This window comes from Corythoichthys intestinalis, chromosome 6 (assembly GCF_030265065.1).
Source record: "Corythoichthys intestinalis isolate RoL2023-P3 chromosome 6, ASM3026506v1, whole genome shotgun sequence".
NCBI lineage: Eukaryota > Metazoa > Chordata > Actinopteri > Syngnathiformes > Syngnathidae > Corythoichthys > Corythoichthys intestinalis.
In genome coordinates this window covers 24,306,632-24,333,522 of record NC_080400.1, presented here as the reverse complement: position 1 = coordinate 24,333,522, position 26,891 = coordinate 24,306,632, and the positions used below count along the sequence as shown (strand labels likewise).

The 26,891-nt window shown below is 38.5% G+C and overlaps 1 protein-coding gene across 1 annotated transcript; it reads left to right on the top strand.

Annotated features, from left to right (window-relative positions):
• The first annotated feature begins 1,057 nt into the window (after positions 1-1,057).
• On the top strand, positions 1,058-26,676 carry clptm1 (CLPTM1 regulator of GABA type A receptor forward trafficking). Its single transcript, XM_057838539.1, has 14 exons — positions 1,058-1,200; positions 9,581-9,741; positions 10,670-10,793; positions 14,652-14,810; positions 16,175-16,292; positions 16,375-16,460; positions 17,548-17,668; positions 17,749-17,990; positions 20,758-20,851; positions 20,943-21,133; positions 21,215-21,310; positions 21,398-21,533; positions 21,605-21,772; positions 25,287-26,676. The coding sequence occupies exons 1-14, from the start codon at positions 1,150-1,152 to the stop codon at positions 25,457-25,459; spliced, it is 1,920 nt and encodes a 639-aa protein (XP_057694522.1). The 5' UTR covers positions 1,058-1,149; the 3' UTR covers positions 25,460-26,676.
• The last annotated feature ends 215 nt before the right edge of the window (positions 26,677-26,891 follow it).

Genomic DNA, 26,891 nt, shown 5'->3' with positions numbered 1-26,891 from the left:
TTATTATTTTTTTCTCTTTCGACTCTCGGGCTCTTGTGAAATACTGCTGCTGTGACATTAAACTAGCTTCAAGTTGCTTCAATTTCTCACTGCGTATCTTCCCTGTAATCTTGTCATACATGTCAGCGTGTCTTGTTTGGTAATATCGCCTCACATTGAAATCTTTAAAAACAGTGACGTCTCTTTGCAAATGAGGCAGACACAGTTTTTGCGTATTTTAGTGAAGAAATTGTCTAATTTGCACCTATCCTTGAAGCGTCGGCCGTCACAGTCAACTTTCTTTTTTTGTTGTTGATTGTCACCATTTTAGAAAATGGAAATAATGGGTCACACGGAGTAAGGTTGCTTAGCCCTTAAATACCTCCAACATGAAGAAATTATCAGAGAATCCCTAAGTTTGATAAAATAAGGTCCTAATGAAACCTTTTTTTTTCAAATTTGTAAAAAGAAAAGTCAAAATGAATATGTTTAATAAGCCCTCTATAGCTATAACCCATGCTAAATCATGTGGGGGTTTTTTTTCTCATGGAACCTGCAGATGCATCCATCACTTTTTTTTTCAAAAAGAAATGTCAAAATTCTAAATTAGTCTCAATATCATGAAATTTTAGTTGTATGAAATGTGATACATTTGGCAATAAAGGGTTAAAGTGCTGCTGCCTTTTGGTGGGTAAATGAGGGGGAGCATTTTGGGTGTAAACTACTTCATATCCTGGTTGCAGTACTGCTGACCAATTTATTAAAAGTTTGTGTTCGGGCCAGACGTTATTGATTTTATGACAGAGGCTGGGGGCCGGATGAAATCTGACCACGGGCCACATTCGGCCCCCGGGCCGGACTTTAGACATGTCTGCTCTATGTGGTGAAAAACTGTGTTCATATCTCATTGACCAATGACATAAGAAGGTGAGTGTGAAATTTGGCTAATTTAACTGGGAACTTTGAAATGTTATAATTAAACCTTAACAGAAAGTCTAGACCTCCTACAGATTTAAAGATATGAGTAGTGATAAAATTTTTCAATCCCAATGTTGACGTTTCCACTTACCGGTACCGAGACGTCACGTCGGTGACGTTCCTCTCGCGAGATTTCCCAGCGAGGTAGCAGTGTGCTGCTAACGTGCTTGTGCGCTACAGAGACAAGGAAAGATGGCGACGCAGGAGAGACAAGCGACTAAGGCGGTCGTCAGTAATGGCGAGGTAAACTCAACCAATCCCGCCCTGACATGACCTTCCGTTTGTCGTTTTCGGTGACGGCGAGGTCGCTTTGCCGCTTCGCTTTCGAGTGTCACGCGGTTACCTATATAAGCGGCCGAGTGACGTTGTCAGTGCCGGTTGCTTTCAAAACGCGACCCCCCTTCTTTCTACAGATGCTCATACTGACAAATTCACAGTAAGCGAGCAAGACTAGTGCTAGTCTGAGAGCGGTCTTCTCGGAAACATCTACCGGGAAGACTCACCACGCTCGCGGCTAATTAGCCCCCCGCCGTCAAGTGGAAGCGCTTCGCCGTGTCAGTTAGCTATTTTACAAGGCCTTGGACGAGAGAGAACCACGCAGATTCTAAGCATCGTTAACTCGTGACAAATTAGCCTTTGAGGACAACAGTGGTCTACTCTCAATTTTTAACATTTTTTGCGTTTTTGTTTGATGAATTGTGATTTACCTGAAGATAATGATTTTGGCTTTAGAGCAGATTGCTTGCATTTTTTTTTCTACTACTAAGGTACTGTCATTAAACACTGCAAGTTAGACCATGTTTACACCTTGCAGGGTTGTGATTACCGAGGATCCTGCCCTAATACGTCAGGAACAAATAATTACATCCACACCAGCACGTTTGTAGAAAAAAAGCTTCCACAGCCAACTGCATTCATTCATTTTTAAGTACTCCATAATACCCCATCCTTCGCATGTGTCCTTCAGTATGAAGCACTGCAAGAGATTGTAAATAAAGCACCTGTCTAATGTACTCCAAATGTAAACATTGGTCTCACGTGTGACGTAGGGACAAAGTTTGTCGCAGTCAGTGACGTTTCCACAGTTTCAGTTTCAACATGATGGTGCCACAAATGCAGAATTCGCACATCATCACTTTGGGCGCAGTTTTCAAGAACCCTCGTTTAAATGTGTGTGTGTGTGGATGATAGGCCAAACCGTAGAAAAAGTTCTTCTTTTTGCCAAATACCCTGCTACGTGTAGAAATCAGTGTTGTTAATAACGGCGTTAGAGTATAACGGCGTTACTAACGGCTAGAGTTGGGCATTGTTTGAAATTGAACGATTCCGGTTCCGTGTTTCGATTCGGGGTCTGAACGATTCTCGATTCAGATTCTTTTAAGAGGCAGGGTCAAAAAAAAAAAAAAAAAAAAAAAACAGGGTTAAAAAAATATTAGTTTATCACGATTTTTAAAAAATTATATGAATTTAAAATGTATTATTATTATTTATAGGAATTTAAAATGTATTATTATTTATTATTAATACAATTAATATGAAATTTATGAATTATATGAACTTCTCACAGGGTTATTTTTAACTTGTATATAAGTATCAGTCTTTGAAGTCGAATGTGATGAAGTTTCTTTCCGCAGGAGTGCACTTTCCCAAAGATGTTTATTTTTCAAAAGCTCACTGAGATAACATTTATATTCTTTTGCCATACATGTACCTTAGCTGGGAGCTACAACGAACCATTAGTATAAATTCTTCTATTGATTATAATGTGATGTAGGTGAGGCAAAATAATAAGGTTTCCTTATTTGTAAAACCGATTCTGTTGTGTTTACAGACATATGCAACGTTTCTGTTGTGACAATACCAGTTAGGCCAGTGAGTGGCGCTGTCGGAGTGTACGTATAATAGGGAGAAGAAGAGATGAGCGCGTCTGGCTAGGATGCTTTGCGATGTGATGGTACGTTTTCACTGCTACAAGTTAATTAAAAAAATCTCCTGAACTTTTTCCCCCATCGAAGAAAACGAAATCACTGGTATGGGAATACTTCGGCTACAGAAAAGTCAGACAGCCGCGGCTTAGAAGAGGAGGGCCAACTGACATGTAAAATATGTTTGCGTTCGGTGGCTGCTGAGGAGGCAATACCTCCAATATGATTTCGCATTTATACAAAATTAAAGGTTAGTAAACACTGTCGTGAATGTTTCCCATCAGCTACTCTAGCGTGTTTAGTGTGTCTAGCAGTGGAAAAAATTGTTTTTTTTTCTCTCTGGCAACTGTCTGTGTTGAGAAAGTGTATGTGTATAATGTAGGGCTGTCAAACGATTAAAATTTTTAATCGAGTTAATCACAGCTTAAAAATTAATTAATTGTAATTAATCGCAATTCAAACCATCTATAAAATATGCCATATTTTTCTGTAAATTATTGTTGGAATGGAAAGATAAGACCCAAGACGGATATATACATTCAATATACTGTACATAAGTACTCTATTTGTTTATTATAACAATAAATCAACAAGATGGCATTAACATTAATATTCTGTTGAAGCGATCCATGGATAGAAAGACTTGTAGTTCTTAAAAGATAAATGTTAGTACAAGTTAAAGAAATTTTATATTAAAACCCCGCTTAATGTTTTCGTTTTTAGAAAATTTGTAAAATTTTCAATCAAAAAATAAACTAGTAGCTCGCCATTGTTGATGTCAATAATTACACAAAGCACATGGTGCTTAAACCCATAAAATCAGTCACACCAAAGCGCCAAAAGAGGGAGACAAGAAACACAAGTATCAAGTGGACATGACACTGTGCTGTCATTTTAATCTGTTTGAGCGGGCCATGTGCGTTAATTGCGTCAAATATTTTAACGTGATTAATTTAAAAAATTAACTACCGCCCGTTAACGCGATAATTTTGACAGCCCTAGTTTAATGTCAACATGATAAGAGTCATACAAACCGGGCCTTTTATTTTAGTTAGAATATTTTTATTTTAACATTATACAGTGGTACCTCTACATACGATCACTTCGACACACGATCTTTTCGACATCCGACGTAAAATTTGAGCCGCCATTTGTTTCTACATCCGACGAGTTGCTCGAAATACGACGACATGACAGCACTGCAAACGAACGCACGGTGGATTTTCTTGTGTGAGAAATCAACACAGTTTTCAAAAAAAGTTGATACAGTTGGAGAAACAAGGAAAAAAGTGATGTTTACCTTTGAAATGAAGATGCAAGTTATAGAAAAATATGAGCTTGGGGTGCGTGTCCCTGAACTGGCTCAACAATACAGCTCCGTGGTCCTCTTCCGACCACCGTTCGCCACTATTTATAAGTTAAGGTGAAAATTATCATTGTGGTAACATTGCCAAGGAAATCGCCAGCTTCGTCACGTTTTTATCATTTATTTAAGAACTTATCCAACACAAAACGCCCATTGTCTTAAGCAGTTGACTGCTCTCAAGAAAACGAAAGTATTATCTCTACCGCACCGACCTATCTCACTTCGCGGTGCGTTCAGGGACAGTAAAAAGCCTGAACTGGCTCAACAATACAGCTCCGTGGTCCTCTTCCGACCACCGTTCGCCACTATTTATAAGTTAAGGTGAAAATTATCATTGTGGTAACATTGCCAAGGAAATCGCCAGCTTCGTCACGTTTTTATCATTAATTTAAGAACTTATCCAACACAAAACGCCCATTGTCTTAAGCAGTTGACTGCTCTCAAGAAAACGAAAGTATTATCTCTACCGCACCGACCTATCTCACTTCGCGGTGCGTTCAGGGACAGTAAAAAGTGTCCGCCATATTAGAATCCGATTCGTTACATTATTTACAGGAATAATTATTAATTATTCTTCTTCTTATTATATTATTCTGAATTATTTATTTATAACTTATTTGTTTTTCTATGTTTAATTGCCATTTGTAACAGTGCCAGCAGTATTTATTAAGAATTTAGTATATGTTTTTAGGCTTTGGAACGAATTAATGGAATTATAATGTATTCCTATGGGAAAATCCTGCTCGACATACGACCATTTCGACTTACAAACAAGGTCCTGGAACGAATTAAATTCGTATGTAGAGGTACCACTGTACTTGTGTTCCAATTTGCTAATATGATTTGAATCCTGTTCAATGGAAAAGTTTTTTTTATTTTTATTTTTTTTTAAACCCAGATATCTCAAAGTAACACCTTTTAGAGCTGTAATTGCAATACCATGAACCTGTGATATTTTGGTGGCACATGCCTACCCTGATCACATGTTTTTGCATGTGAGTCTTGAGACACCTGATTTTGAGGATTTACCCATACGGAGACCTCATCAGATATCTTTTTTTATTTTGTATTTTTAACTCGTTTAAACAAAGCTATCCTAACATTAGAACCATCTAAAGGGGTTATTACTACAACAGTGGTTTCAGTGAACTGGTAAACAACATTGTAAATCAGTTGTGCAGCGCTAAATAAGATTGCAAACAAGTTATGTTTAGATATTATGGTATGTGGTTTTAAATAAACATATAGAAAATAGTTGGTCGTTCAATGTAATAAATTTAACTGTCTTTGCTGGAAAATTTCTGTTATGCACATACTGTACCTCGACATACAATCCTTTCGACATCCGACGTAAAAGTTGACTCGTCATTTGTCTCGACATATGGAGACATGCTCGAAATACGACGATTTATGACAGCGTCGCAGTTTCATTGTTGGAATTGTTGTTGCCACATTGATGCTAAATCAACAAAAGTGCTAGTTGGTAAAACCTTCATTTAGCCCAACATCTAGCCCTGAATGAGATGCTTTTTTATGTTAATATCTATATTTAACTTTATAACAACGAAGACTTTCGTATGGAACTGTGGAAATTAGGCTGATGTCCACTTTTAGAAACAAAGAGCAACTAGCAACTTATGACTAATATTGCCTAGAATGACAAATGACCATTAGAGCTAATTAAATTCAAATCCAATCAGACTGGAGGCAAAACCTGCATCTGGTCTGACTGAGGCTTGGATTCCGCCAACTGACAGAATCATAAACCGAGCAAATTGGAGCAGTCAAAGATTACACTGTTTCGTAAGTTGGATCGGCTTGATCATCAACTTGCTGAATGAAATGATATTCACCACCCAGTAAGTTCAAAATCTTCACACTTAGACTGATTGGTGTTTAAGCTCTTAATGTTGTAATCAGTTAATTCTGCATTTCCCATGCTTTTTAAATGTCATGCAGTAATAAGATGGCACTTTCGGCAAAGTGCATTAACCATTATAAGAATGTAATTTCCCAACTTTACGACTAGTTGTTAATTTTTAATCCTTGCTGGAAATTGCTAATTTATTGTTTTACTAGAAGCTTCATGCCACTTTTAATAATCTACCTGCTGTACTGCCGAGTGGTGTCTCCACTTCACAAAAGCGAACCCTTTTGTCTCCTATGTGTTGAAAACAAAGGGGAAGATTAAGCGTCGAGATAGCAAATGAGTCTCATGACTTGGCATGTGCTATTGTGTCTATTGTGTCACTTGAATAGAAAAGTGGCCTTGTTTGTAGAGGTGGATAGTTGATTTTTGTTGTTGTTGTTGGTATTTTCACATCGTTGAAAGGTTAAATTCCTTCTGTCAAATCTTTAAGGATTTGTTATGTGATTATTAAGTTTATTGTGTACTCGTAGCCTTGTATTGATTGTGCAGCTGTCTTTTCCGGAGATGCCTAGTCACATATTTTTGCGTCCGAGTCCAACTCACCTGATCTGCCGATACCGCGTCTCGATCCGATACCGAAAGAAAAGTGTTGTTAAAAAAATAAGAGAAACATGTCCCACTGAATTATCTTCATACAAGAATAATTTAGAAAAAATGTTTGTCTTTATTAAATATTCCATTGAGTGAGTCCACTCAAATCCACTCACGCTGCTGAGAAGGCCTCACAGCACACTACCGCTGGTGTTTATTTTAACAAGCTCAACGAGCTCATAAATTCAGCGCCTTTCAGGTTAGCGCTCCCAAGCTTCTCTGGAAAGATCAAAGCTTTCAAAGCTGTCACCATCTTAACGTTAACAAGCAGCTTGCTTGGTGAGCAAGAAAAGCGGCAGGAGGAAGCGTGAGAGGTTTTGCGAGCATAATGTACAGTAATAAATATATAGTGTAAAAACTCAAACCCGATCCTTTCACCCGATTCCGATCCTCTGAAAAATGGTGCCATCAGCCCAATTTCTGATCACGTGATCGGATTGGTACATCTCTAGTCACAAGGTCGTATTCGATCCAGTAGTCTTGTGTCTTCAGGACCATCGTGCTTTTTAGCTGCTGTAAATCAAACCAGAAGAAAATAAATATGTGTCCGCTGAGTGACACTCTGGCTTTTTAGAATTAATGATAGTAACAAAGGATCGTGTACTATTCTTGAGGAGGTACCAGCAGAGCTCAGTTTTATACAAAAAATGTTTTTTTTTTTTTTTTGTGCATTATATTTACTTGTCTTAAAATATAGCTATCGAATCGGTATTGGTAAAACATACCTTTTAAGAAAAAAAATAGGAAAATCAAATCGGAGGTCAGGAAATCGGCTAAGGTCTAGTTTAGTTTCTTCCTTATTTTTTAATTTCTAAGATTTGAAAACTACAGTAGAGCATTGTTGTTGTGGGCAGCCCTTTTAATTTTAATTTTAGTGTTTTTTTATTTTAGTGTTTTTATTCATTTCAAAATGTGTTCGTCTTTGTCTAGTCTTAGTCGAAAAAATTACAAATTTCATCTTGTTTTGGTTGATAGCTACTCAAAATGTTTTCATCCAAAGTTTTAATCCAAAAATGAAGGTTTCTAAAAATTTCGAATTAACAAAGACGAACACATTTTGTAGCGTCTACAAGGACAACGCTAACTTTGTGATGATAATACAAACTCAGCAGGAAAAGCAGTACATTATTTACAATTAAACCCTCCTAGAAGCCAGGAACTATATTTTAAAAAAAAGTTATGCGTTTAAGATGCATTTATGCTCGCCACACTAAAGTTGGTGCTAATGCTAACGGGACGAGTTACATTTAATGTTTGATCATCACTCAGCACAGACCTTTAAAGGCTAAAGAAACATTGCATAATCTCTCTTGCCAAGATAAGAAAACCAATCTTACCATGTGTTTCCAAACAAGAAAAGATGGAGCGCAGCCTAGCTTGAAACACATCCTAAACTCCAGTGAGGAGAGTGTGGCAGAGGCCCAGCACATCTCACATGAGTGACATGACTCAAACACTGCCACAACGTAAGCTGAAATACTCCGTGTTAGGGGTGTGACAAAATATTGAAACGGTGATATATTGTGATACTTTGTATCCCAAAAGGTTATCGATATGCGCCTGCCAAGAATCGAGATATCGTTTTAAAAAGGTGTCAATGTCTAGAAAAAAATACAAATGAACCAACAAGTTGCTACCAAAATTTTCCACCATAATAGTGTCTCAGTTAACTCTAAGGCTGCATTGACGGTGCTCAACGCCCAATCCATTTAGACTGGGAACATTCGTTCATTCGAAACCAGAGCATTCACTGTCATTCCATCCGATTTTCAGGGTCACTTTATGTTCATTTTAGGGCATTTTCATGTCATTTCCTGTTGAGTTTGAGTCATTTCCTATTTATTTGGGTGATTCCCAGGTCACTTCCTGTTCTGTAACTCAAAAAAACAGGAAGTGACCCATAAAATACCCCAAAATCAACAGGAAGTTACTGAAAATCAACATGACCTTAAATGGCCCAAAATTACCTCATTGCCTGGCATTAGCTGCCACTGATGGCCATAGATGTTCAATCCGTTTGAAGTGGGAGGGACTCCCGGTTCAAATGGATTGGACGTCTACTAGTGATAAACTCATTCCAATTCACAGCAGAAGCTTGTTTTTCTGTTTATTAGTTGTTTGTAAAATATCCTAAATGATTTCCTGACCAATGTGTCGATAATCGTTGTATCACCATATTGTCAGATTATCGTTATCATGAGCTTTGTATTGCAAATTGTATCGTATCGTGAGGTACCAAGAGGTTCCCACTCCTACTCCATGTACAAATATGAAAATTATGCATTGTGAACATATGAAACTGTCGCATTTTCTTCTCGTTGTCATATTATTAGATGAAAACTGGCATTCGTCTAGTTATACTCTAGACTCCCAAGCCACATTTTTAGCTCGTCATCGTCACGAAAAAATAGTTCATCGACGAAATATATTCGTTATCACTATTCTTGATGAAACCAACAATGCAGAAGAGAATAGGTTTGTCATAATGCCAAAATTCTAACTTTGATACAATAACTTGACCAAAATTAGCCAGCGAATTTTTTATAGTTAATTCATTAACTGCCAATGACCACGATAGACGTCCAATCCATTTGAAGTGGGAGGTGCGGCTGCCGCTCTCCCAATTCAAATAAATTGGACGTCTACCAGTTATTGATGAATTTAAATTCACTGTACAAAGATGGTGGTGGGGGGGCAACAATGGTGATAGAACACTGTTTGCGCAATCCCAATAGTTGAGAATGTTCTGAATCAGCAACACTTAACCAAATCTACAGAAGCCATTTTAACGCTACGTTTGTTGTGCTGCAGGTTAGCAGTAACGGAAGCGCTGCGACAACAGACGGTCAGACGGTGCAGACGACAGAAAATGCACAGGACCCTCAACAGCAGCAACAACAACAGCAGCAGCAGCAGCAGCAACAGCAACAAGCACCTAATGCCTGGCAAGTTATTAAAGGGGTTCTCTTCAGGTACATAAACAATAATTGTAAATCCTATGCAGCAACAATAATTCTGTTTAATGTATGCAATCTTTGTTGTTCTGAAAATCTGTGGGTGAATTGAATTTAGGGGTGCACGATATCCATTTTTTGAAACCGATAACTTCCTGCTCCTCAAGGCCGATACCGATACGATAACTGATAATATAATTTTTCAATGTATATTCACTTGAGTTTTTGAACACCTTTAGGTAAAAAATACTAGTGGTTGATTCAGCAAAAATGATGACGTGAACATTTTTATAATGATCAAAACAAAGAACAGTTTAGACTTAAATATAGTGCCCATATTATTTTTTTTCAAATAAGTATGATTAGAGTCAATAACAATCAATCAGTCAATATCATTGACGATGTGTTCCCCTGAACAATGAGCACTGATCTAAAACAAACATAAACCCAACAGGTATTGTGCTTTGTCAGCAGATAAAACATGTGGTGCAACAGGAGAGGAGACTTTTGTCGTCATGGTCCATGAAACCACTTTCTTAACCTGGCAATTATAGAACAGCAAGCCTATCAATAACCAAAAGATCTCTCAAGAACTTGTAAACATAACACTGTTAAATGCAAACATTTGCTAATTGACGTAGTAAGGTTTCTAACTCAGTGAAGGAAAAATACGGCCTCTAGAACAGTAATAAAACTTTGCATACTGGAAAAACAGGAGTGGAAACTAACGCACACATCCCAATCCGACACCGTGGCCAAAATATTATTAATAGGCCCGATAATATATAATGTTATCGGATTTATTGGGATGACGTCATAATTCCTATTGTCGGACCGATAATTATCATGCAGCACTAATTGAATTCTATCATTTTGATGTTGTTATATGTCGAATATCATGTTCCCTGAAACTTACTCTAAGCCTTGTTTTTCGATGTACCTCTAGAATTTTTATCATCTGGGCCATCAGTAGCTGGTTCCGTCGAGGGCCGTCCACTCCAGACCCCAACACCCCGGCCGGGGCCCCCAGAGTACCGAGCAGGAACCTCTTCACTAAGGACACCTTAATGGTATTATCAATATATCTTTGGGAAACATTTTAATCTAATTGGAATTTTTAAACAAAACTTTTGGGAGCACGTTAGTTTAGCGCAGTACTTTTCAAATAGTGGGGCGCAGAGCGATGCCAGGGGTGGCGCATGTGACCTCGGGGAACATGCTCTTTTTTTTTCTTCTTTTTTTTGCCATACTATAATAAAGTGTACTTGCGCATCCACTCAGTGGGTGGCAGTGGCGCTCTCATTTTCAAAGTGCGCGCAGTATTTTTGAAGTAAGCAAGAGCACACAGACGAGAGATATGAAGAGCTGTTTTCGAAAGCCGTTTTCCGGCCGGACTCACGCAGCGACCCACTGTCTTCTCCGGTTCTCACGTGTCCGCCTGAGACGTGCCATTTTCGGCTTGGGATTGTCACGACGACCGCCGTCACCTACGGTTCTCCCTCGGCCGCCGAGAATGCGCTTTTTTCGGGCCGTTTGCCTTTTGGCTTTGACATTTAATACAGTGGTAGGTGAGGAAAGACCACTGTTTACTGTGTCTAAAAATGATTGTAGCGGACAGCCGGAAGCCAAATCAATTAAGACGCCACTTAAAGACATTAGACCCCAATCTCATTGATAAGCCGCTTGGTTGTTTTTCAGCGAAAACGTGCCGAATATTTACAATAATCGTCCCACTTTGTCAGTGTTATATAAGTAAACCAGTGAGCACTGTTAGCATGCTCAGTGGAAAATAACCCCACACTATTGCAAACTGGAGGTGATACTGTGAGCAGCGAAAATAAAAACTTGTCCTTTTGTCCAAAGACACGCCTTTTTTTCCCCCTTCTATTCAGTTTTGTTTTTTCGGTCAATTTTTTTGGCACATTGTCCTCATGAGTTAATGTTTCTAATCAATTTGAATTTGTTATTATTTACTGATTTTATTTTTCAGTATCAAATGTTAAAAATGTACCTTGAGTGTATTTTTACAGTTTGGATGTAACTTTTTTTTTTTTTTTTAAATTCAGGCAAATTGATGCGCGTTAAGTCTTTTCTGTTACAAACAAAACAATGTTGATAAAGTTATACTTTATAAGTTGAGCTGTTATTTTCTGTAATAGAAAAAAATGACAATGTGAGGCAGAGGCGTACTTATAATGGTAATATTATAGACAAATGATACTATTTACAGTGGCGGCAGAGTTTGGGGGGGGCGCGAAACATTTACGTCTTCCTTGGGGGGGCGTAACAGAAAATAATTGAGAAGCACTGGTTTAGCGTCATTTGAAATCAGAAATACCGTATTTTTCGGACTATAGGTCGTATAAGTGTACAGTATGATAACTAGGGATGTCCCGATCCAGGTTTTTGCACTTCCGATCCGATACCGATATTGTTTTGCACTTCCGATCCGATACTGGCCGATACCGATACCGGCCTATCTGATCATGTGTTAAAGTTTAAAGTTATTTAGCCTCCTTACTTAGTTGTCAGACTCATGTTGAAAAGAGTTTTAGTACTCTTGATAACAACTAGCCAGCTGAATTAGGTGAGTTTGAATAACACACAACGGTTGGTAACAAGAAACTGACCTGTTTATTCAGTGACAAACGTGCAAATAATATTGCAAACTGTCTTAAAAAAGCAAAACACACAAACAACCTCAGTGGAAAATCCCACAAACCCCCCCCAAGCTATTAGATGCTTTTAATGTTTAGTGCATTAGTTACAATAATTGCATAAAAAGCTTCTCAGGTTTAAATAAACGACTATTTCAGTATCAAGTTAACATTTTAAAACAGTAAATAAAATACTCAAGTCCCCAATTTGTATCAGCAGCTTTAAACTACATTCAATTCATTTAATTTTGCGAATCAACTGTTAGTTGTTGCTCCCGTTATTCCATAATTTCCCTTCTGTCTACTTTCGACATGTGAAAGTTTTAAAACTGTTTTGAAGATAGATTCAAGTCAAGATTTTGCCGATTTAGGAGTATTTTAGATAAAAAGTTAATTAGGTTCGCTTGGAAGGTTCACAACAGCCTACTAGGGAAGTGTCCTGCTTTAAGATGGCGGCCGTTTACTAACGCATCTAGTTTTCCATACTTCAATGTTGCTGATGCAGTCGAGTCTGTCGTTTTGCATCTAGTTCTATATACATATGATATCTATTATCTACAGTTAAACGATGTTGACATAGTTTGTAGTGGCTGTCAGCAGCAGTCAGGTATTCTTGTGCTTTTTATCCAGCGGCATGAGTTGAGCTAAAGCCGTGAGTTGAGCATTGGCATTACCCGGGTCTACGATAAGCATGATGTTTACTCTCGGGACGCAATGCGGTCCGTTTCTCATTGCATCCCGAAGACCGCGCTGTGTATTAGTTCTGCTATTTACTCGACATATTTCAATAATCGCAATTTGGATGTTTGTGAATCGTTCTCGAATCTTCCGCGGCCGAATCGCTCAAGGATGTAATGACAGCTGGGCATGTTGTACCGTGGTTCTAAGTGTTGGATGGTGCGTCTTTACTCACGAGAGATAATGGCTCGTCATCCAAAATGAATTCTTCGACTCTTGTTATTCCCTGGGCTTTGGGACTGTCGAGTGCCAGTTTGTCACGCATTGCAAAAGTTTCTGCCAGTGTTAGTTGCGTAGGACCTTTCTTTTTTCTTCGGTTTTCTTAACAAACTCCTTATATTGTTTGTGGTGGTATTTTGCTAAATGCTTGATTAGGTTGGTTGAATTAAAACTTCTTACAGCTTTACCACCACGCTTGACTTTATTGTGGCATATGTTGCGCGCTGCCTCTTCGTCTTTGTCGTCCTTTAAGGTGAAATGATCCCACACAGCTGACATTTTTACCGATAAAGTCTCTCGGTAAAATGGGAGACAGTAATGTAGTGTGTTGGAGGTGTGCCGTAAAATGGGGACCGGATTTTAGGGAAACCAAAGCAAAAACTGGAATGGATTATGTAAATCGGTGCGCTGGAAGTCTGGATCGGAATTTTTCCGTGTCGGCCGATCCGATACCGATGCGCATTTTTTTTTTGCCCATATCTGCGTCCGATCCGATCCAAATATCGGATCGGGACATCTCTAACGATAATGTTACATGATGTATGAACAACAAAATGCAAACATGGCCGGTATATTAACGTAGCATAGCTATTAAGAGTTATTCAGATAACTATAGCATAAAGAACATGCTAACAAGTTTACCAAGCCATCAGTGTCACTCCAAAACACCAAAATAACATGTGAAATGATATAATAATGTGTTAATAATTTCACACATAAGTCGCTCCGGAGTATAAGTTGCACCCCCAGCCAAACGATGAAAAAAAACTGTGACTTATAGTCAGAAAAATACGGTAGTTGGTTTCATGTACTCTGTCTACTTGGATCATATCAAATAAAATGTGTCCTTCTCAAGCTTAAGAGAAAATGATCGCGTCTCCACGATATAAATGTCATGTAGAATTTTATCCATTCCTCAATTGTAGGTGGTTCTTTTTTAAGCCATTTTCTCATAATAGATTTCTTATTGGCTGCTAATAGAATCTTTAGTTTCTTTTATCATTGGCGTTTCAATTTTCCTGCGTCAAATTCCCCAAATACAGACATTCACATCTGAAAAGGACACATTCCCCAAAAATGTTTTCCAAGTGTCTGTAGATTTCAATCCATTTGGGTATAATAACCCGGCATTTCCAAAAAATGCTTGAATGGTCCACTCGACTTGTCCCATAGTCTCTCCAGTAGGCGTCTCCTTTTCCCAGATGTCGCTTAGTCTGTCAAACATTTTTAATCCTCTTGTCTCTTGTATTTGATGATAAAGTCAGACAGCTCTTATGTGTGTCCTAATCCATTTAATTCATATGTTGCCTTCAGGATATGTACGTGTACATCTCCCAAGAGGAAGTCTTCACCGACTTCAACAACACAGATTCTCTCTTCTGGTTCCATCGGGACCTAGTCTACGGAGACTGGTCCACGGGGGAGAACGGGGACGGCTGCTATGAGCACTATAAAGAGATGGCTATCCCTGAGGTGAGACTATTAGAAGAGGACGTTGAATCAAGTGAAAGTGTTTACAGTGATAGTCCTGTTTTGAATTGCACAAATCGGCAAGTAATTTGTAATTTCCTTACCTCCTAATTGCCAAATGTATCACACTTGATACTTAGAATTTCATAATTTTGACACTCTTAATTCAGAATTTTGAAATTTCTTCATCTGCAGTTTCCATGAGAGAAATCAAAATTTAGCAAGGGTTATAGATACGCGTGCTTATTACACATACAGTGGTACCTGTACAACGGACGTTAATTAGTTCCATGACCTTGTTTGTAAGTCGAAATGGTCGTATGTCAAGCAGGATTTTCACGTATTTCCCAATGATATTTCCATTAATTTTTTCCACAGCCCAAAAAGCTATAAACTAATTCCTTAATAAATACTTCTAGTACGATTGCAAATAGCAATTACACATAGCAAAACAATTAAATTATGAATAAAAATAGGAATAATAATAATACTAATAATTAAAATACCTGTAATAGTGTAACCAATCGGGTTCTAATATGGCGAGTGTTTTGCGTGGTGTACCTGAATGCACCACGTGGCTGAAGAGAAGACTTTTTACTTTCACTTTTCATGTCCAGCTGCGGCGGACAGTAAGCATGTTGTGTTGCACAAGTTCTGAAAAAAAATGATTAAAAACCTGATGAAGCAGGCAATTTTTGGTCGATGTTACAATCATAAATAATTGTCACCTTTACTTATAAAGTCTGGCGAACAGAGGTCTGAGGAGGACCGTCGAGATCGTAGACATTCTATGGCCGTATTGTCGAGCCAATTCACGGAAGTGCACACCACGCTCATATTTTTCTATCGTTTCCATCTTCATTTCAATGGTAAGCCGCACCTTTTTCCTTTTTTTACCACCTGCACTAACATTCTTGGAACCAATGTTGATTACTCACAAGAAAATCCGCCATGCATCTGTAAACTGCGGCGCTGTCGTAAATCGTATTTCGAGCACGTTGTCAGATGTGGAAACAAACAGCGAGTCAAATTTTACGGCGGATGTCGAAAAGATAATGTGTCGAAGCGTTCATATGTCAAGGTACCCTTTTTTTTATTACCCTTTTTATATTTCTTCTTTACATATTTGAAAAAAAGGTTCCATTAAGACCCTGTTTTTCAAATTTGTGGATTCTCTTGACAACTGCTTCCCGTTGCAGGCCTTTAAGGTTTAAAATATTCTGTTTGAATTATGTAACAGTCTACCAAGGCACATAATCATGAACCCATATTACATGAATGACTGATTAGTTAACACAAGAAAACGTTTGAATTAAAGTTAACACAAGAAAACGTTTGAATTAAAATGTACCTGTGTGCATCTGCAGGCCGTGCAGCAGAACGGCTCCCTCTACATTCACGTATATTTCACGAAAAGTGGACTGCAGCCAGACCCCACCCGGAAAGGGCAGTATCGCCGACTGGCAACTGTTCATGCATCGCGAAGTAAGCGGAAAATAGGATCTCCTCTGAAACATGTCATTCACAGTTGTTGTGACGTGTAGAACTGCAATCTTTGTTATTCCAGTGCTGAACAAATTCAAACGTAGGAAGTTCATGAAGACCAAGAATCTGCTCACGGGAGAGACTGAAGCAGATCCTGAGATGATTAAGGTACAGCCCTGACGAAAGCCAAAGTTTTAAGTTGTAATGTGCTGTTTTATACCACCGATGCAGTAGTAAAAGCATGCTCTTGGTAAATATTAATATGGAAAATACTGGTAAGAAGTTAGAACATATAAAATAGAGCCACACAATCGCTGAACATTTAGCAGGATGTGCCTTACGACTAGAGCTGGGAATCTTTGGGCACCTAACGATTCAATTACGATTACGATTTAGAGGCTCCGTACAAAATTGTTCAAAAATCCTCTCAGGCTAAACCAAACTACTATTTCAGTATCAAGTTAGCATATAACAGTAAACAAATATACAAAAATAACAGTAAATAAAATACTCCAGTCCCCATTCTGTATCAGCAGCTTTAAACTACATTCAATTAATTTAATGTTGTGAATCAACTGTTGTTAAAATTGCTCCCGTTATTCCATAATTTCCCTTCAGTCTACTTTTGTCAAAGTTTTAAAACTATTTCATCATTTAAAGATAGATTCAAGACAAGATTCTACCGATTTAGGAGTATTTTAGAGAAAAAGTTAATTAGGTTCGCTACAACAGCCTTCTAGAGAAGTCACTGCTTTAGTACTGCTTTAAGATGGCGGCTGTTTACTAACGCCGGAAAGTCTGTCATTTCGCATCTCAGTTCAATAATACATGTTCTAACACCGCCTTCTTCTGTCGTTTTGCATCGAGTTCTACATATATATGATATCTATATATGTATGTTTGTAGCAACTAGCAACTGGGCGTTGTTTGTCGCGGCTGTCTGCTGCAGTCAGGTATGATTGTTTTTTTTTTTTTTATCTAGCGGCATGAGTTGAACATGATATTTACTCACGGTCCGTTCCTCATTGCGTCCCAAAGACCGCGCTGACTGTGTTTTACTCCCGTTTTACCTGGTATAATTCAATAATCGGAATTTGGATGTTTGTGAATCGTTCTCGAAACTTCCACGGCCGAATCGCGAATAATCTAAGAATCGGAAATTTTGCACGCCTCTACTTACGACTTTTAACAATTTTACACTTTTATTAATAAAGTTGCATATTCTTGACCTCTGTGCAATCGAATCGCCTCTCAGCGAGCAGAGAGCCACGGTCCTGTGGAGATCATCTCTCACTGGCACCCCAACCTCACCATCAACATGGTGGATGACCACACAGCCTGGGTGAAGGGCTCTGTCCCACCTCCGCTAGACCAACGTAAGTTACTTATCTACAACATGCGTGCGATCCAACTTCATAGATGAATTACTACATTCCTCTTCTTCGTCTACCACCAGATGTAAAGTTTGATGCACTGAGCGGTGACTACTACCCAATCGTGTACTTCAATGACTACTGGAACCTTCAGAAGGACTACTATCCCATCAACGACACCCTGACAACACTGCCACTTCGCCTCAACTACTGTCCGCTATCCTTGTGGCGCTGGCAGCTTTACGCTGCCCAGAACGCTCGCTCGATATGGAACTTCCTGCCCGAGGACACCTATGAGCATGATGAGGATCAGGACTCTGTCAAGGTAGGGTTGATTAATGAAAGCGGACTGAACATTAAGTTGTCTGGAGTAACCAGAACAGGGTTTTCCTTAGTATTTTTTTAAACTGTAGTGGTGGTGGGCTGCATTGAAGTCAGACGGCCCCACATGTTGTGCCACGGCGAAATTGCTTCATATCACGACTAATGACAGTTTAACATTTAACTTTTCCAAATACCATAACAAAGATCTATTTCAAATATTTCATTAGCCGGGCTAATTTATGTTGGAGTAATGGGGCCAAATAAACAATAAATGAATAAAATGACTATGAGATTAAATTTTCTACGGGGGGGGTAGTATTATTAAGTAGGCGTAATGTAGCTTGAAGGAATCTGACCTTCCAGCCAGACCGCCAGAATCACGCTAGGAGAACCGTCGGACCCGCACTGGCGCGGTTCCAAGGACCCAGGCTGGCGGGACACCGGCAATCCGGCCAGAAGGGCCAAACTCCGTGTGTTCACCTTGGTCTTAACCCTTGTACTGACTCCATTTTAAAAGGTTTAAAGAAGGCTCACCGAAAACAAGTTGACAATTTATTCAGGTCGACAGCGATCAAAACGGCAAGGCCAAACAGAAACACTCAAGCGGTGAGACAAGCTCGTTCCAAGGTCACCACATCAGAAGTAAACAGAAGGTTCCTGAGAAAAAAATGACAACGCTTAGTTAAACATTCAGTCTTTTAAAGGCTCTCGCGGGGCGGGCCGTGGGCAGGAAAAAGGGTGTGTTTGGGATTATTGTCTGTTTGTGGTTTGGACAGGAGGATTTGGGAGTTACTGTTGTCGGGGCAACGAGGGTTGTGGATTTTGCCTAAAAGTCAAACTATTACTACAAGAATAAATGTCGAATTAATAGTATAAGAATAAAAATCGTGTTATCACAAGGGGCAATGTAGCTGAATAAATAGCTACATACTTGACATAGCACGTTGCCGCCTCCGTTAAAATAAAAAATATTGAAAGCATCTTGTGTTTTAGAATCAGTTTACCAAATAAGGAAATCCTTAATATTTTGCCTCATTTTAATCAAGTTATAATCAGTCGAAGGATTTATACTAATGCTTCGTCGTAGCTCTCAGCTACGGTACATGTACGTAAAATGTGTACCTGATTACAGCTACATTTCCCGAACTTAATAATACGCAGTGTTGGGAAAGTTCATTTTCTACATGAACTAGTTCAAATTGCAGTTCACAAATTTTAAAATGAACTGTTCAGTTCATAGTTCATAATTCAAAATTTTGAACTAAAGTTCATGCTTCCAAAAAATGGACTTTTGTAGTTCAGTTCTTTTTGTTCGCCAAAAATTGTTGCAAGCTATTATTGGCAGTGTCCATATAGAACCACAGACAGCAATCCATGTATCCTTTTTAACACTGAAACTATGTGTCAGATTCATCTTCATATTCAATTTCAAATCCTTGTCCAACCAGGGTTTACACTACCAGTGAGGGGGCAGCCCTCAGATTACTGGGATTTCCATAATGCTTTGCGAGAAACAGAAAACGGGGCCACTCTGGTATGCTGTTAGCAGTATTTGGGTGGCAGAGGTACTGCTCTGGCCAACCGTTGCCGACTATTTCTTAATCGCACATGCTCGCAGTCGCAGATACCTAGCAAGGCTTGTTGCATGCTTTATTTCGATGTGCCGTTTAAGGTTGGCTAAAGACGTTACCGACGTACGGACGGTCTTCTTCAATCCAGGTGGACAAAGTTTACAAGTAATCGTTATATTTTTGCCATCCAGGTCGGTACTGACTTTTTCGTAAAACTCTTTTAAATGCTGGTACTGTGTAGAAAGTTGCTCAGAGCGGGCCGGGTTTCAAGAGCTGCCAGCTTCTGTGTCCATGCTGCCGTTGTTGTGATGACGTATTTGCTTAAACTATACGGCCGTGACAGGCAGCTTAGGTTGCCAGGTTGGATAATTTTCCGCTATTAAGGTTAATTTTTTTATCGTGTGTTTCTAGCCTATGGCTTTACATGCAGTTTTGTCGGTGAGGCTCTAAATGTGATGAACTCATGAACGAAGTTATGAGCACCGCTCACAACCGCTAGAATGAGCGCGTTCACAGTAACGTTCATGAGACAGAAATATGATGCGTTCAATTCACGTTCGCCCAAAATATGAACGTGTTCATGAACGATCGTTCATTGAACGCGTTCATGCACAACACTGATAATACGATTTTTTTTCCTCGTAGCTATAGTACGACTTACATCTCTTTTCTTTATTTGGCTCTAATATGCACACATTACCACAACAATAATAGTCCTTCTGTTAACGGATCCTCTTCCATTGACAACTTAAATCTTTTCTAAATACTCATCTGAAATTACTACCAGTGACATCAGCAATGAACAAATGCTATGCTAGGATACGACGATTCTGGTAAAACACGCCAAAAAGAATAAACCAGAATTACTTTCATTAACTTGAAATGCCCTTGTATGGATTTTTCTATCGACTCTGCGCCAACATAGTCAGTCAGACTCACACTTGCAACAGGAGAACCGATAGGATTTACAAAATAAAGCTGTAAAGGAACAATTTGATGTGTTAAATCAGACGTCTGTCAAATAGTGCGTAAATAATGAGCTATAGATATTCATTTAGACGTATTGTAAAATCATACAAATTATAAATTAGGCATGGCGGTGCACCCACAATCTTTAATATGTTGGAGAAACTGTGCTGAATAAACACCAAGCATAAGCATTCTTCTAACTCAGAGTACTGAAAATATTTTTTAAAGGTGGCCCTGCTAGAAACCAACCCCTACCTTCTAGGACTCACCATTGTGGTCTCCATCGTTCACAGCATCTTTGAGTTTTTGGCCTTTAAAAATGGTAAAGTTACGACATCACTTCTCACAGTTTATGTGTCTAAGAGACTTTCTTGTTGGAACACACCGTTTGCAACTGCTCTGTCCTTCCCAAGACATCCAGTTCTGGAACAGTCGACAGTCTTTGGAAGGCCTGTCTGTGCGCTCCATCATCTTCGGAGTTTTCCAGTCTCTGGTGGTGCTGCTGTACATTCTCGACAACGAGACCAACTTTGTGGTGCAGGTCAGCGTCTTCATCGGCCTTCTCATCGACCTCTGGAAAATCACCAAGGTTATGGATGTTAAAGTAAGCCAACACCACACACAATTAATGTGTTTTTAATGATCATTCAGGAGCTTTATAAACTTGATTTGTGTATTTCTGTAGTTGGACAGAGAGAACAAAATCGCCGGAGTTTTCCCGAGACTCGTTTTCAAAGACAAATCTACATATGTGGAGTCCTCTACCAAAATCTATGACGATGTAAGTCGAGATAGTTGGCAAAAAAATAATAGTAATGTGATGATTACGTGTTCTTGTTTTTGACCTGGTCTCTCTGCCTCTGTACAGATGGCATTCAAGTACTTGTCATGGCTTCTCTACCCTCTGTTCGGTTGTTATGCCGTCTACAGTTTATTGTATGTGGAGCACAAAGGCTGGTACTCATGGGTACTCAGCATGCTATACGGCTTCTTGCTAACCTTCGGTAAGCTTGGTTCTGCTGCGTGCAAGCTCGCATGTTCAATTACCAACGTTTGTCATCCCTCTCCATTTTAGGCTTCATCACGATGACGCCGCAGCTATTCATCAACTACAAAATGAAGTCAGTCGCCCACCTCCCGTGGAGGATGCTCACATACAAGGCTCTCAATACGTTCATTGATGACCTGTTTGCCTTTGTCATCAAGATGCCAATGATGTACAGGATAGGATGCCTCAGAGACGGTACAACTCCTTTTCACTAGAATGCAAACTATGGCTGGGCGATTTTAGGATTGAGGTTGAATATTGAAAAAACAATTGAGATCTCGATTAGATGTGTCACGTTTTATCAACCAAATACGGAGAAGATGCCGAAAGACTGCATTTGGCAGATTGCAAAGTGTTTCTCTAAAGGAGTCCAGTGTTGTTTGTTTTCAAGCAGTTTATTCTACTCCAGTTGAACTGAACTGTAAAACTCAACAGTAAAAGCAGCAAATGTACACATACTGTTTATTGAAATACAAACATTTTTGTTTTTTGAAAGTTAGTTTACATGCGAACAAAAATCAGCAATGATTTTAGTAATTTGGCTCTCAAAACGGATAATATTCACACACAAACGTATCAGGAACATTACAGAAGTGGGTAGTAACGCGTTACATGTACTCCGTTACTTTTACTTGAGTAGATTTGTGAAGAAAACGCTACTCTTGGTTGCAGCCTAATGTTGCATTCATAGGAATAATTCAAGGAGAATAAGTTTTCTTTCAGCCAAAACTCGGCGTGTTTAATTTCCACCGACATGCGGATACATCCTCTCTCATGCTGTCTTCACAGGCAATCCCACCAATCAAAGTAATCAAAGTCAAGCAAAATATAAGTGGCACTTTAGATAATTAAGTTCCATCCTCCCATCTTGTGGCAAAAAGATAATATGTCAATAATAACACGCGATAGGAACATTATTCCCACATCAGCTGAGGACACATCCATAAATACCAATTGATTAATCGGATAAAACATATTTTTTTCTAGGAAAGGATCAATTATAAATATACATGAGAAATAAGATATTTCATCTAATATTGAACCATTTTCAGTCAATTAATGTCTTTATTTTCAATGTGCATTGTTGAAAACAGCCAACAATTGCATCTCAGATGTGACTAGATTAAAAAAAGACTAATTCACTGCTTAAACTCAAAACATTTCTAGATCTGGATAAAACAATATAAATGGCGGAAAACACAGACAAGACTGTAAAAGCAGTTTCTGCTCTTGCACTCCTCTTTAAAAGAAAATGCTGTATTTTTAGCCAAAACAACTGTTGTATTTGATTAAACAATATCTTCATAATCGTCACAATAATCCCCCCAAAAATCCAGCTGTGTCCAAAACTGGCCATTCACAGCTGTGTCTTGACACTTGGTGATATATGCTACATGGAGTTTTTGGATCGAAACAAGGTAAGTACGCGATAATATCTCGTTAAAGTCATGTCGTCTGTAATTCTGCTCTCGCGTGCTCTCACCTCCAGATAGGGTTTTGCTGTTTAAAAATTTAATTAAAAAAAAAAAAAAATGCCCTCCTGTTCAAAAATTTTCTTCCCCCAGAAAATTGAGATTTTAAGCTTTCCAGTGATGTATCTCTCATGCATATTGGACAATTTTGAAATTTGGCCAAATTTTGGGTCTCAGAGCGGAACTTCAAGTCACCTGAGTGTTTTCCGCCATATATATCTTACCTAAAAATGTCATTACCCTTGATAACACACATCACTTAAAAGTTAGGTGTTTTTCCAACGTGTTGCAATTGAATTTCCATTTGTGTCAAGCTATTTTTAAGTTCTAGTTGAATTTTTAATCTTAACTTTAAGTCCTGGTAGGATTTTGAGTTTTTGCAGTGTTCAAAATAAATGTATGATACCTGCTTTATTGGAGCACATTAGGGACCAGTGCTACTTGGTGTTTTATCCAGCAATGACTACTGAGCTAAAATTGACAGTTAGCTTTATTAAGTTTCTTTTTACACCCTCATCACTCTACAGCGCTATGTTTTAACAGATTAAATAAAGCCTGTATGTAAGACACGTTAGCCACGCATCGACAGTAGTCATAATGAATAGAAACCTAGCCCTCCGCAGGGCGAGGGACAGTAACGTTAATGTTATTTAACGAAGTGTACTGCTTTAAGATGGGGGCTGTTTACTAACGCCGCTGAGTCTGTCATTTCGCATCTAGTTCTATATTTATGTGATATCCATGAGACTCATCAGACGCTACCTGCTACCATCGTAGCGCCATGCGAGCGTAGTTTTTAGCAACGTCGGCGTAGTTTGTAACGGCTGTCGGCTACAGTAAAGTACTAATGCTTCTTTCTGTACGCACGTGACGTCGGCGCCTTGTCCCGCATTAATAGTAGTCTGGGCAAAACGTGATGCTTCTTAGAGCTGGCAAAATAAAACGATTCCTCGAGGTGAATGAAATAACTCAGATCAGTTTTTAAACTCGAGTTGCTTGAGTATTCTTTTCAGCTCTAAATGACTCCATTATACCAATCAGATGTAAGCTTACCGTTCTATGACCATGCCAGCTTGTTCAATCACGTGGCGTCTTTAAAGCACCTTAAAAAATGAAGTATTTGACTTGGAGTGCTGTCCTCAACGTGACTCAGAAGCGCAGATTTTAACCTCTCGCCCAGTTCATATTTGGCACCGATTGACCACGGAAAACCAGAGATATGATGATTATGATTTTATTTCATTTTATTTTATTTTATTTTATTTTATTTTATTTTATTTTATTTTATTTTATTTTATTTTATTTTATTTTATTTTAGGAACTATGAGGGAACTAATCAGTATTCAAACTAGGAACTATTTTCTCCACCGGAGGGCACTAATGCTCTGTGGACGAATAATGCTTCATTTCTGTCTTTTTTTTTTTCCTCTCGCCGGAATTTTTTTCTTTTTCTTTATTTCTTTGGCTTAATGTTGTTATGTAATGGGTTACTGGACAGTATCATTATAACAACAGTTTATATCGATAACTTTATGCTGAGAAAAAATATAATACCATTGTTTGAGTACTTGAGTATTCTTTACACCAAATACTTTTTAACTTAGGTACATTTTTTGAGATTAGTACTTTTACTTGAGTAATATTATTTTGAAGTAACGCTGCTCTTACTTGAGTACAATTTTTGGCTACTCTACCCAACTCTGGAACATTCATAGACAGGAATTATACCAACAATCACAGGTATTTTGTACTTTTTATGTTTTAAAAAAAGTTATTACAAAAAACTATTTTTTTCCCCTTTGGAGTTATTTTTATTTCTAGTTATATTTTTCTGGATGTATTTCATTACGTTTATTCCTTTTCATTTCATGTCTGTGCGTTTGTAATTTTAGGTTTACTAATTCAAATATTGATGTTGAGAAGTGTTGTTTGCAAAAGACAGAAAATAATTCAAATTATATTTAATCCAAATGTGATTTTTAAAAAATTATAACTACTGCTTTATAAAATAGAAAAATCAAGTTTTTAAAAAATGTGAAAAATGTAAAATCATACAATATGAGGAGGAAAAAGTGACCCCCCCCCCCCCCCTCAGGATTGCCCAGCACAAATACAAGTAGACTTTCTTGTAAATAGTGTCACTAAAATTCAACATTTTGGATTCATCGTAATATGTTAAATCAGTGCCATTGACCACTACATGAGAAAATTTAATAAAGGGTCTGTCCTCTCCGCAGATGTGGTCTTCTTCATCTACCTGTATCAGCGCTGGATTTATCGAGTAGACCCCAACAGGGTAAACGAATACGGAACCAGCGGAGTAGATCATCAACAGAATAACACGGCGGTGGCCGCATCCAACGTCCCAGTCACTACAGACAAACCAGAAGGGGAGAAAAAGAATGATTAAGCCAGACATCGCCCAACCCCCATTTTGGGCCTCCCTGGGTCTTGGCACCAGGGTGAAGAGGACTTGTGGAAATTAGGCAGAGGTGGTCGGCTGTCATGGACATCACTTTGGAAACAAAAAAAAACAAAAAAAATAATAGGAAGGAAGAAATTGCAGTTCAACTGTTCCCTTTGATACCTGTACGGATCCACTGAGAATCATCTTTGTACACTTGGTACACGGGATGCACCTAAAATTCTTGTCACTAAAAATGTTCGACTGAAAACCGTCACATGAAAAATTGTCTAAATAATTTCAAGGAAATTAAAAAATAAAACGTGGAAATTTTAAAAAGAAGATTTGAGAAAACAATCCTACTTCCTGAGCAAGATAGTCCTAAAATCCTTCTTGAGGAAACTCAAACAAGTAAATTATCCCACTATTATAACTAATTAACAAGCATTTATCAACATTTTCTTAAGTTTACTATATCAAGTCACAGCAAATTCCTATAGTCCTTGATCACAAAAGAGTATCTTCATCGACCCACAATTGAGAGAATCCTCTGATCGAAACCACATCGGGCATGGAAAATTTCAAGGCCCCAATTTCAAGGGACAGGTATGGATATCAAATGGCAGTAAAAATGGCCTAGATCTTATTTAATATTGCAGTAAATGCCAGATTGTACAATTAAACAGCTCTAAAGCAACAGTAGCATTGGAGCTTACACAATTTATTCAAAGTTTGACTTTTCGGCCACGGTTTCATCATTATTGGTTTCGGCCAAGAAATTCTATTTCGGTGCATCCCTACATTTTCATTTTTCATGCCCGCCCTCTCGTTTTGCAGTTGAAGTGAAGTAAAACAAAATGTGATGTACTGTATTTTGTTTGATTTGGGGAGGGTACAGCATCTTGGAAATGAGGCTGGCCAAGTTTGATTTTAAACATATTTTTTTTTATACATGGGTGAAAGGAGCCAAGTGCAGATTTTCTCCTTTGTGTAAATTCCTTGTGATTTTTTTTTCTTTTCATTCCACATGGACACTGAATTGTGAGAGGGAAAACTGGAAAATCACCTCGGGATGACTCCCAACAGGACATCGGCAACAAGACAGTGATGACTACCCTCGATTTATTTTAAACAAATTGTTCATGTTCTAAACTGGAACAGAAAAAAACTGCTTTGTTGGTATTAATATAAAGATGAATATTGTCAACGAGTTTTTATATTCACCACCGACTCATTCTTTTTTTACCTCCTCCACGTCTACAGAATTTTAGCTTGTTACGGACTGCCTGTATCCAAAGTGCTTAGCAATATCTCATTTGCAAATCTTTTGAGCTCCTTGCTTGGTGTTTCATGTTGACACTTCAGTGCAGTTCTTTTTACAGGCAGCTACAATAGCTGTCCTTTGTTTTCACTGTGAGGGCTCTGAATCCTACCTACA